This window comes from Argiope bruennichi, chromosome 3 (genome assembly GCF_947563725.1).
Source record: "Argiope bruennichi chromosome 3, qqArgBrue1.1, whole genome shotgun sequence".
NCBI lineage: Eukaryota > Metazoa > Arthropoda > Arachnida > Araneae > Araneidae > Argiope > Argiope bruennichi.
Genome location: NC_079153.1, coordinates 46,274,437 through 46,287,810, shown reverse-complemented (window position 1 = coordinate 46,287,810; position 13,374 = coordinate 46,274,437). Strand labels below are relative to the sequence as shown.

The 13,374-nt window shown below is 26.1% G+C and overlaps 1 protein-coding gene across 1 annotated transcript in view; it reads right to left on the bottom strand.

The window, feature by feature from the left end:
- The window catches only part of LOC129962826 (TBC1 domain family member 2B-like), a 69,214-nt gene extending 56,822 nt beyond the window's left edge, over window positions 1–12,392 (bottom strand). The window contains exons 1-5 of the mRNA XM_056076825.1: window positions 12,319–12,392; window positions 10,450–10,515; window positions 6,826–6,927; window positions 3,817–3,963; window positions 1,270–1,402 (exon numbers count right to left, since the gene is read on the bottom strand). Coding sequence (XP_055932800.1) covers window positions 1,270–1,402; window positions 3,817–3,963; window positions 6,826–6,927; window positions 10,450–10,515; window positions 12,319–12,392 — 522 coding nt within the window. The remainder of the gene's footprint in view (window positions 1–1,269; window positions 1,403–3,816; window positions 3,964–6,825; window positions 6,928–10,449; window positions 10,516–12,318) is intronic.
- Between the last annotated feature and the right edge of the window lie 982 nt (window positions 12,393–13,374).

The following is a 13,374-nucleotide window of genomic DNA, read 5'->3' as shown; positions in this document are numbered from 1 at the left end:
GCCAAAATTTTATAAATGAAAGAAAGGAATAATAAAGTCGAATTATATCAATTATCGACGCTTTTACGACTTATTTAAATTATTGTAATAATTTTAAAAAAAATTCTGTATATTTGTAATACATTTTCAATAACCTCAAAAAGACAATTATGGATCAATAATGGTTCAATCAGTCATTATAATTACTTTTCAGCAATTGTGTATCCAAATATTTAAAGTGAACTGATAATTCAAGGAAGTTCTAAGGTATAATTGGACATATAATTAGAAGTTTAAATAGATAATTGGATTTATCTCCTTGGAATGTGACTGATGAATATTTTATGAACTGATAACAAAAATGAGTTAGAATAGAATATTTATTAAAATAATTTCTGTGATTCCGTCAAATTGTCAGATATTAAAACTTTGCTTTTTAATTGGCTTACATATGTTCATTATATATACGAACCGTCCTAATGATGGTCAATCCCGTGACATCATTGCTGCAAAAAACGTAAATATGTGACAAAATATAAATGTTTTTTCTAAATTTCATAATATTAAAACTTCAATTTTTTATTCATATTATAAATTATACTATTAAATTGAATCCACCTTCTTTAGTTGTGGATAATAGAAAAAAATTACTCGATGAAATATTTGATAAAACGATGAAAATGATTTGAATTTCATGAAACAATGTAATTTATTGTTGGAAATTAGGCAAAAAATACTAATTATTATTTTTTTAATTCAGAGAAAAATTTGCCTCAATATTACATCTGCTTTTTGAAAAGAATTTTTTTTTTTAAATTTTGAAAGTGTGAAAAATTCATTTTTATGTAATAATATTTTTAGAAAGGTGCACTTTGGCATTCTTCAATATATATATATCGCTGAAAGGGTGGTCTGGACTGGTGTCAAAAATGAATCAGAATTTTTGAAAAAAGAAAAGGGAAAAAGAAAATGTTTATTAATGGAAAAACGGAAACAACAACAAAAGAAATGTAATTCATTTTTAAATTGACCATTTTTGTAAAAGAGCTAAAATTTAAATAATATATTATCTTTCATTTAAAATTTTGATGTTTATTAATTAGCATAAAAATTTCAGATAGTATACTACACCCCCCCCCCCAAATATTACATAATATATATGATAGGTAATGTCAGAAAATAAGCATTAAATATAAGAATGCTGTTTTTTTCAATAAAAGATTAGAAATTATACTGCTTACATTATTATACATCTCTTTTAGTTCATTTACTTTTAGAAATTCTACTTACCCTTTTCTCCCCATACATATAAAGCTCCATCATCTCTGGACCATCTGTGCACGTAATGCGGATACAGGATTGTAAAAGGAACACGTAGTCACGTTTCAGCTGATCTACTTCGGCTGACATATCCTGCAGGTTCCTGAAACAGACAAGTCTCGAATCAAATCCTATCAAAACAATTAATGGAAGACATACAAGTAATTAATTTATCTGACCGTTTATAATGTGCAAATGGATTAATACGCAAATTAAGTAGTATATATTAATGCTTAATGTGCAAATGAAATATTTAATGTAGTCAAAGAGAGACGTTTTGCTTGCATTTAATTAGTAACCGGAATCATATCAAGTATAAATCTTTTCCAGTCAATATATTTTCTAACCTTGGAACGGGAAGATATGAATTCGAAATTTCAATTTGGGGTAAGATTTCGTTTATTAGTAATATATTAGCATGTTCATATTAATTTTTTTATTATTAAAATTATTAAAAATTTAATCACTAAATAGACTAGAATGAGATAATATATTACAGAATTGAACTGAAGCCCGGGAACTTCTTTAACGTATTCTGTTTCTTAAAAAAACCCAATAACAGAAAATATTATTGGAAAAAATTACGAAAGTAGAATTATAATCTCTTCAGTTTTATTCATTAAAGTTCACAAATAATGTTATAGAAATTAGAAATTAAACTAGTAGGATCCTTTGAGTAAATTAAAGTATCACGTATGCTTTCCAAGTCTTAATGTACCATAGCAAGTAGCTTAAATTTACGAAAATTTTAAACTACAAATAAATATTCTATGCAATAAAGCATAATATCAGTTGAATAAAATTAAATAACGCATATATTATATTTACTATTCAAAATTATAAATATTATATTTTAAAAATTTCAACTCAGTATCTATACTAGATCCTAAGTCTGGGTACTGATATTTAGTATCTATACTAGATACTAGATATAATAGAAGATATTGGTAGTAATAGCATTTGCAATTACAAAATGGATTAAAATGAATATTTCATTGCTTATTATCTGCCTATAGCGACCGAGTAGTTAGAAGAGAATATTGGTTTTGCTTAGTTCCAAATAAATTTATTTTGCATAACTTGTTTAGCATGATTTATTAAATAATGTATTTTTAAGCATAAAATTGTGGCAGAATTGAACTCTATGCTATTTTATTAATCTGTCTGTCTATTATCTAAATAAAACTTTTAATAAAATCAATTTTCGTGAACAATCAATTTTTGTAAAACTTTTAATTTCGTAATAATACCCTTAAAAATACATCTGCTAGGTAACTTATTTTTTAATTGCAAGTAGCTTTTTTTAGCAATATAGCTTGACATTCTTATTCCCAATTTCACTTCTGCAGAGAAAAAAAAAGAATCTGTTTTCTTTAGTTTTTAACAAAGAAAGAGAAACATACGGTTAAAATGTGCTGAAACAATAAATATCTTTCGAGTTTCTTTGTAACAATAGAAAGTTTCTTTAAAAATTACGGAAAACGTATTCTTCAAAATTTGTTTAAATTAAGACCCCCCCCAATTAAATATATCATCAAAAAGATAAGTTTTTAAATTTTAAAACGATGTGAAAATCATTTTTGCACAATCATATTTTTAGAAGTTATCTGAAAAACAAATTCGAAAATCTTACTTAAATTTCGAATCATTTAAAATTTTAAAAACTGATTTGATGTGCTCATTTAACCAAAGTCGAATTGTGAAATACACGAATACACGCACGCATGCATTCATACACGCACATTATTTGTGAATAGTTCAATTTTGGATTATGCTCATAATTATACATTATTTTTTTACAACATGTTTTTACATTTTCACATATATATTTAAATATTTTTACATACATTCTTCTTCATAAGAATTTTAATAAATATTCAATTTTAGGGAAGATATGCTCAAAAATATATGTCAATTTCGCATTGAAAGTAGAAAATAATTTGTCGAATGACGCAATCAAATATAGCAATAAAACATTTCCTTTATCTTTATATAAAGAGTAGTTAATTTTTGAATTATTTTAAGTTAAGGAGCGATAAAACAACTTTGGTATTGCGCAACCAAAAAACAAACAAACTAACAACAACAAAAAAAAAACGCAACAAAAAAACCCTGAAATATTTTAAAAATTAGGACAAGAATATTTCGCTTATTTAAAGCAAATAAAAATACCGAACATTCTATGTTATAATACTTTATATGTTATATTTCGAAGTATAAATATGATAGTGTTTTCCAAATTTTATCAAAGGAACTAAAAAAAAAAAAAAAAAAACATTTCAAGAATATAAAATTTCATGTGAAAGAAATAATGAAATAACAGGAATAGATTTCCACATTTTGAATTATTAGAATGTTGTGTATTAACACGAGAAAACACATATTCCGCAATCTAAGAGAGATTCGCACTTCGAGGAAATTAAGCACTCTCTTTAATGGCGCCCCCATTTAAAATGCGCTGTTATGAAACGAATGTCCTGCGCCTTAAGTTAACGAGAGAGTGATCCGGGCACTCACAATTGCTTACTGTGGTTCCTAAATTGCTCCTGCTGCAACATTCGGGACAGTTTCTGGATTTCGTCATTCAGGAAACGGTTGCGGTTTTGAAGCATCTCCAATTTGGATCGCAGCTCTTGCATTTCTCTCTGCTTCTTTTCGAAGTCCCTGGACAAAATGGGAATTTATTTATTCACTAATTTTAATTTGTTTAATATGAGAAGAAAGATAATATAATTTTTTAATCAAAAATACTTATATGACAACAAATACTTAAAAAAATCTTATAATAACATGAATGCTAAAGAAAATACTGTTAATTATATTTTATATAGTTATTTATTATTATTCTTTTTATTCTTGTAATATTTAATGTGACTTAATTTCCTTAGAGTAATTTTTCGGTGATCACAATTTTAGATTTTTGGTTTTATCTACATAATTTTTATAAAAAGTATAAAATTTTAACTGCTGTAAAATTTTAAATATACAAATAAAAATATGTGTGTTTGATTTGTTTTTAATTATTTTCCATTTCTTAGTTTTAAAATAAATGACTTAGTTAAAAAAGTCAATTTTTTAGGGAAATTCCGATATTTTTTGTTCAATAGTTTAATATTTGAACACATTTCTTCATTAAACCTTTTGAATTTTGTTCCTACGTTCTTTATTTGGGATGTTACATTCAGTTTTACACTTTATAACTTACGTTTCAATGCAATTTTCTCAAATTATAAATTTTGATAAATTGTTTCTTTAAAAATTTCATAGGTTAAAATGAAATTAATATTTTTTTTGTTAAAATTTGATATTATAATTTCTGAATATGTCCTACAGTTCCTAAATTACAGAATAAGTAAACTGTTTTCTAATTTTTTTTTGTTTTGTAATGAGAAAAAGATTGAAAATTTCACATTACTCATCAGTGGAAACTCATCATTTAAAAAAGTAGAAACTAAGCATAATTCTTTCTTTAACGTCCAGAGAAGATAATTTTTAAGTGATCTACAAAAATTAGAACAAATCCGTTGATAAATTTAACAACTAGAAAATTATTAACTTTATATTTGTGTTTTCATGAAGAAAAAACACATATTTATTCGAATTTTCAGAACACTTTTGGTTTTTGATACATTTTTTCCATCTATTTTATGCAAAAATTCTAAAATGTAATATTTTATAATATTTTCAAATATTATATATATATATATATATATATATATATATATATATATATATATATATTTGAAAATGTTATAAAATGTTACATTTTAGAATATATATTTTAAATATAGTTGCGCACTTATATTATCTTTCCTAATACAATAACATAACTATTATAAAATTTAGCAATTATTATAATTTTTCTTAAATTTAACTAGATTATGATTTTCATACAGAATAAAAATTTAGTTGAAATCTGTTAACTAATAAATTAATTCTGAAAATTACAATATATTGTATTGTTATCAGGAACAGAAGAAAATCAATACTTCTTGGATCTAGTAGTTCCTGGAAAGATTGATAATCAATCACAAAAATTCCATCTTTGTAAAAATGAAACAAAGCTGTTTAAATAAAAGTACGCAAAAATAAAAGATGGAACAACCTGAAGACAAGAGTGAAATTTTTATGCTAAATTAAGATTTAGAACTTTAGAAATACTTTAATAAATAAATACTTAGTTTATTCATGATAAATAAAGGATACAAATGATCCTTTCACAATTTCTGAAACACGGTTGCCTTAAAACGTAATTATTTCAAGAAATTTTTTTTTCAAAACTTTATGAGATATAAATATCTTATATCATGCAATTTTAATTCGTAAGCTACAAAGTTCTGAAAGTCGTATTATGAACCTAAAAAGTATTTCACTACAAAATCCAATTAAATCCAAATAAAAAATAAAATTTCAAGTATATTTTGGTGAAAGATACATAGTTACGGAACTGATACTACTTTATTTAATACAGCTTCCAGCTTAATCATTTTTATTAGAGATACATAATTTTTTATTATGAAATTTTTAACTCATACTATTCAATAATTAGGTATTTCAATATATAGCGTAAAATTAGTTAGCTTTATTAAGTTTTTGTTTTCATAACAGTCAGTCGTGGACTCATATTTCCAGTTCGAAAACCCTTTCAAATATGGTATGCTTCCATATCATGATGATTTTGAGCGTAGGAAAAAATCAATGTTATAAAAATTACAAAACCAAAATTTTTATACTGTAACCCTTTTTATAATTATATTTATTAAATATTTACATCTTCAAATGAATATTACATAAAAGTAGCTGGATTTCTGCAGGACAAAAATTGATTGAGATATTTCATCTTAAAATTTTTAGCTGGTTTTTTTATATGTCACACAGCTATGTTATTAACTTAGTTATGTAACACATAAACTGAATGACTTATAAATTGAGATTATTACAATTCAGCTAATTCTAGGTTTTATAATCTCGATTTCATTTCCACATTATAACTCCAATGTTTACTTTTTTTCCGCTGCCATTTATCTAGTTTTCCCTGAGCATTTCAATTTTCAGAGTGTCGATTCTATTTAATTTAACATATTTAATTAATTTAATTGATTCTCATAAACTATGGGATCAAATTTACAATTATATAGCTTTATTTATATTTGTCTTACAGATGTCAAACTTTTTGTGTTCTATCCTTTAATGGACATGTAAACATTTACTAATATATTTATAGAAAACTGGAGACAATATAAAAAGTTAGAATTTGTAATTTCTACAAATTGATCTACAGATTGCATTCAAAATTTTATATCCTTAATGATTACCTCATTTTTCACCTATATGGAAGTACGCGTCTACAACCAATGATTCGAAAATAAAGGCAGAAATAAGATAACAGGTTTCGCCCTTTATAATTAAACCTAAAATACTTTTATTAAATATATAGATATTAATAAATTTAGATTAGCTATAACTAAAAAGAAATATAAAATTATTTTTAGATTCAGTTTCAAGTTATTTAAAAATAAGAATAACCTTTCAAGCTTCAATTTTTGAAGTTCTGCTTCTTTGACTTCTAAAGCCATTTTACAGCTTTTTTCACGGTTTAGGCACTTAGCAAGCTCGCACTTGACGGAACTGAAAGAACAATATAATTGATAAAAATTATGTTTATTTAATCAAATTTGTTTGTAAAGATATTTTTCAAAATATCTTTTTTTCTTTTTTGATTAATTAATTTAATGTTTTAATTAAATGAATGAAAAAAGGAAAAAAATATTTCATGAATGTACCCAATTACAATAAAGCAAATTGTATAATTAAATTAAGAATCCTTTTGTTCACTATAATGACATCAATATTTATAGAATATCTTTTCTTATAACAAGGTCATGAATTTAATGAACAAAATATACAATGAAAAGTCTCAAGAGAAATAACTCTAACTAAGATATTGCACTTAAAATATTTGCAATTCTTATTAAAAAAAGTTGAAATTTTTTATACGAATGACTAGAGTCAAAATAGTATTATAAATCTGAAATATTACTTGCTACAATATTAAATTCATCACTGAAAAGAGTGATTTTACAAATATCCTTTATGGATACCACGTCAAAAATTTCTTCCTGGGCTACAAATTTGTTGACCATTTGACTACAGAAAAAAAGTTGCTGTAGAATGTAAGTCTAACTGTATTAGGAACCGAGATCTAGAAATCCTTCTAGGGAATTCCATATAACGTCGCATTTTGTCTTCAGTCGTTTCTGCTGATTTGCTGTTATTATTTCTTGTCTAATTATTTGCAACCTGTTTGTGCTTACTAATTTTGTTCATTGTGTTTCATCTTAGCTGTGTATTTTTTCACCTATTCTCCGTGCTTCTCAAAATTTTTATAGAATAAAGCCCATATTATATCACCCAACATGTTGGATTTCGTTTACCGTACACTCACCGTACAGTTCTGTAACTGTAGTGACGATAGACACTTTACTGATCATTATGATGAAACTTCTCTGTTAGGGAGTATTCACTATCATCACTTGAAAGATTGAAGCGTGCCATTTAGCTTCTTATTTTAAAGATTTTAATAAATTTTTAATTAAAGTACTAATAAATGCATTGAATTAAAGAACTGAAAAATTAAAATATTGTTTTATGTAACTCTTTAAAAAACCCCATAATATTAAGTAAAACTGCTTGGAAAAACCGAAGAAATTTTATTAAATAGAGTTTATTGTAAAATAGGACAATATTATATCATTTATGTCTTAAATATAGAATATTCTTTTCTTGTAATGGTATACATAAGAACTTGCTACTTCTGAGGAATGTTTGAGATAGCATTTAAGAGAAATATTGAGAATTCTATCAAATGTTCATATATATAATGCTACTCTGTAGACCTATAAAATTCTGTGGACAAAAACTCAATACCATAAACTGACGTTCTTCGAAAATTCACAATAGTTTTACAGAAAAAGGAACTTTATAAATAGAGTTAACCACGAAAGCAAATAAAATATTTCCATCCTATGAATTTATGTTTTATTTGGAATGAACAAATTTAGATTTTATACTTAGTATGAAATTGAAATATTATTAAGAAATTCATTTGAAAAGTTTTATAACTTTTTATAAATAAGACATAATATTCACTCAATACAAAAATGAACAAATGTTTTAAAATTATTATTTTTATCCATATGATGTGACTATTTATTCTATAAACGCCTGTTTCGAAAGATATTAGTATTTTTATTTTTTATTTTTCTATATGATTAAAAAATATATAATGAAAACCAATCCAAGTGTTTTAATACAATTTTATATAAATACCATCTTTTAAATAAATTGATTATACCATTCATTTATTTATTTTCCTGGAATAAAGAAAATATTATCTTTCTTATAAATATATTATTTTCATGAATTTTATGTTTCAAAATACTTGTTAAAAGCCAATTAATCATTAATATAGATGCAAAAGTCAAATTTTTAATCATTGCACTTTTTATGTACTTTACATTTAATTCTACAGAATTATTAGAAAGGATTTCACTTTCAACTGCATAAAATTTTACTACGCCAACATCATCTCTGTCTTGTAATTATTTTCCAAATACATTTTAAGAAGAAGGATTAAATCTAATTTGCCACACTTAACATTAATTATTCGCCATTTGCGACAACTACTCATACAGTTTCCTACTCACATTTTCAAAACGACATGTTATTTGCATTAAGCAGAAGTGAAAATTCGTGTCGATCACTTGTTGTCTATGTTATCACACAGCAACCAATATGCTTAGTTGAAGTAATCTGTGTGTCAAAACTGATATTTCGATTACTTACTAATGCTTTAAACGTATCTTAAATAATTTGCATGAATGATTTGAAATAAGTTTCACAGTGTGCTAAAAGTATAAATTGTTCTCTTGTGAATAGCATATAAACCAGTTAACAACTACGTTGCATCGATCAATTGCTTTTGCATAATGGTTTAGTAACTGGACTGCAAATCACAAGGTCCCAGGTTCTATCCTTCGCGCATCCCAATCGGCTATATTGGTGACCTCGGACGATGAACCTTCAACCTTCGTACAGCTGTTGTGACGACATCTATCCGCAACCAAAGTCGTCAGACTCACTTGAAAAAAGCAACCACTCACCCACACACACTCGCTACTCAACTGGGTACAGGCCCATTAGACAACAGCTATAAATACATCACCACTCAACAGCCATATCGTTTGACTCACTGGAGAGAGAGTCTGTGGTGAATAGCATATAAGCCAGTTAACAACTAAGCTGCATCGAGCAATTACTTTTGCATAATGGTTTAGTTACAGGACTGCTAACCACAAGGACCCAGGTTCTATCCTAGTCCATCTCAATTCCCTAAAGTTCCATTAACATACTTGGCACTGAACAAAAGGTTAAGATTCAAGATTGGATAAAATGTAAAAGCATGATATTTTGTGAATTTTTATCATACAGTGTTACTATTTTTCATAAAAGGGTCTTCTTCTTACAGTCTTTAAAAGTTTTTGAATTTTTTTTAGCAAATGCAAAAGATATTTCACATTCACAATTTTAAAATAATTACTTATTAACAACAATTCATAATACTAATTTTTGATGTTCACTAAATCCATTTCAAAAAGGTAAAAATTTTGATTTTCAATAAAAAAAATACCCTAATTTCTTGCTCTCTGGATTTATTTTACCCGGCTCATGTTTATCAAAACAATATATATCAACATTCAACTTTCGCATAATAAATCTATTTATAAAAGGGAAATATTTTGATTATCAATGAAAGTAAATAAATTGTTTTGGACGTTGCATTTATGCTTATTTGCTTCTGTCTTCTGTAAGATATTTTTTATGGCTGGTGGGTGTTCACCTTTTATGGTGAACAGAGACAGCATTTATCGCTCATTCTAATACTCTACAGGAATGAAGCTTACAGAACAGGATTTTCAACGCTAAACAATAGACGTCAATGACTGTATGGCATGTTGACACGTTGTTTAATTGTAAATGTTATTCACAGAATATTAGAACCCACAGCAAATACTAAAAAAAATGTTTTACAAATAAATTTTAGGGGATATACTCGAAATGTTAACACAATATTCAAAAATAAGTACTCACATTAATTCGTTTTGTAGTACTGATAAACGTGATTCACCTACGTCACTGTCAGAAGAAGAAGATATTCTGGAAAAACAATAAGAAATATTAAAATATGGAATATAAGTAAGATTTTTTTATAAAACTGTTCAAGTTTACTATCTGTAATTAAAAAGAGCTTGCAAGCTATTTTGTCATTCTTTGAGCCCTTTATTTATCTATATGTGGATGATTTTAACCCTTTGCACCCGAATAGTTATTTTAAGGCATCATTCAAGATGGCGCATCATTTTGAGTTTCATTTATTTATTTTTTAATTAATAAAAACTAATTTTAATGTAGCAGACGATATTTTTCATTTCAAATAATGAAGTCTGATAATTTGACTTCATTATTTGAAATGAAAAATATCGTCTGCTACATTAAAATTAGTTTTTATTAATTAAAAATTTAAAAAAAATAATAAATAAATAAAACTTTTTTATTCCAAAACATTAGCTTTTCTTAAATTTCTTATCAGAATCGTTCTAAAAAAACGTAAATACCCTCTGTAACCTTTGGAGCTTTTGGAATGCTATTGTACAAGTATTTCGTATATGAGGATGTTTGAAAAATAATAGTATATTACGGATAATGAAAATATTTAACATTTTTTTGAAAATATTACATGAAAAATTATGAAAGGAATTGAAGAAATTTGCCTTTTGTTTTTTCACCTTATGTTCCTTAAAAAAAAAAAGAAAAAAAAATCCATGATTTTCGCTTGTTTGAGATTTCATCCTTGACAACATTCACGTCAAGAGATTTTGCATACATATTCTACAAATTTTATTCCTAGCTAATGTTCTTTTTTAATATTAAACTTCTTTTCTGTAAACAATGTTTTGAATAAAATAAAAACCCAACAGAAATTTGAAGAAAGAAAGCACCCAGGAAGAACAAAAAACAAACACGATGTGCAAAAAAAAAAAGTTTTTACTTATTATCTTTAACATTTTAAAGAAGCTTAATTAATGCAGCTTTAGGTGCAGTAAAGAAAATTAATTGAAAGCTAACGACCATGGTTTTAGTGTACCGTCTTACGAAAGAAGTCTGGTCTCTTAAGGGAAAAGCTGCGAAATGGCTTTCGCTTCAAATTACTATAGACACTGAAGTACAAAATGAAGATGGATAGAGACTTAATTTAAATTTAAGAGTCTTTTCTCATAACTGATTGCCTTTGAAAGCGTAAACTACTTAAAAGTATTAGTTTGCCGCTAACGTTTGCTTGATTAATAACAAAAATTGCCACATCATAAATTTTCAAAGGATTTAAAACAATACTTTAATGAAACTAGTAAGTTCTTTGAAAAATTGACATCTTCTAAAAGGGATAAATAAAAGTTAATGACAGGAGAGAACAGATTTGTTCCAAGTTGTAGAAAATGTCTTTTCATCAATTATATAAAAAAGAAAATATTAGAATGGTTAAAAGTGTTTTTTTTAATTAGCTGGGCGTTATGATGCATTATAAATTATTCGCACACATAAAGATATTAAAAGTATAAAGATATTAAAAGTAAATTAATAATTTTAAATCATGATACTAAAAGAAAAAGGTCAACATTTGATAATTTTTAATTTATTTTTTTATAGATAATTAAACAAATTATTGAATCGACCATTTGGTATTATTAAAGCAAATGGAACTTCTCGCTATAAATTATCAGTATCTGTCACTTTATACTAAGTGAATAGTTTCTTTTTCAAAGAAATTAAGCTAAAAAATATTTCGAATTTATTAGTAAAGATAAATTAGACTTGAAGAATAATTGTTTTATATACTATAGATAATTTATGAGAAATACAAAATACTACACTTAGAAGCTTTAATATTTAAGTATAAGTCACCCATTTACAGCATTATTGACAGAATTGAACTGTGTCGTAGACAATATCTCATCTGATGATAGACGATATATCATTTTATAGGGATGACCTTTTATTATTTTTTTAAAATTAAAATCTTAATTATAAATCACGCGTATAGAAAAAAAATTCTGTAATATGCTCGTAACGTCTCTGTGCGCAAATGCGAAAACAAAAACAATAAAGATATTGTATAAAATAAATCTGAATACATGTTTAAATATTTATTTAAATTATATAAAAAAAGGGCACGAAAGTAAAATTGGTGTAAAGGGAAAGCTAATTACTTTTTTGTATTTGGAAATTTTTAAAAAGTAATTTTAATTCTATAATATATTCCGAATGTACTAAGAAAAAGATCAAAATTTCCATTAGTTCTATCTATATAATTCCTTCCCACTGAAGGCGAGACATCAAAAATGAGGATGAGAAGCTTCCGGGATGGTGATTGGTTCTCATTACCCTGGTGGGTTGCATTTAATTTGGGTGTTGTTTACCTCCCATCGATGACGGGACGTACTTCCAGCGGGAAGGGTTGTACCGTGGTAGGTGAAGGTCCTTGGGACTAAACCGCAGTTCCTACCAATATTGCTGTAGAGGCAGTCCAGTCATTCAGTTTATTCCGTGTGTTTTAGGCGGGTTGGAGTAGTCAATTTGTAATCTACTTAATTCCATTAGTTCTAAAAATTTCCTGAAATATCCTTTCATAGGGAGCATCTGCTACAAATAAAGTAGTTGTAAGTGATGTACTGTTAACTAGAAAGTCTGAAACGAAATACTGAATAAGTTCATGCATGTCGCAGATAGTGATTAGGTTATAAAAAGTAATGTTTAAAGCAGAAAATTATATAAATAAAACTTGGTTTTTGGTCCTGACATGAAAATTGTAGATTTGTTTGTGCAATGATATAAATCCATATTGAACATTCGTTTTTTTTCATGGCTCCAAAAAACTAAACAGAAACTGAACCATAATAATTATGTAAATATGCTAGAAATTCGAGAGTAGAAATAATTCTCGCTATTATTTTACATTTA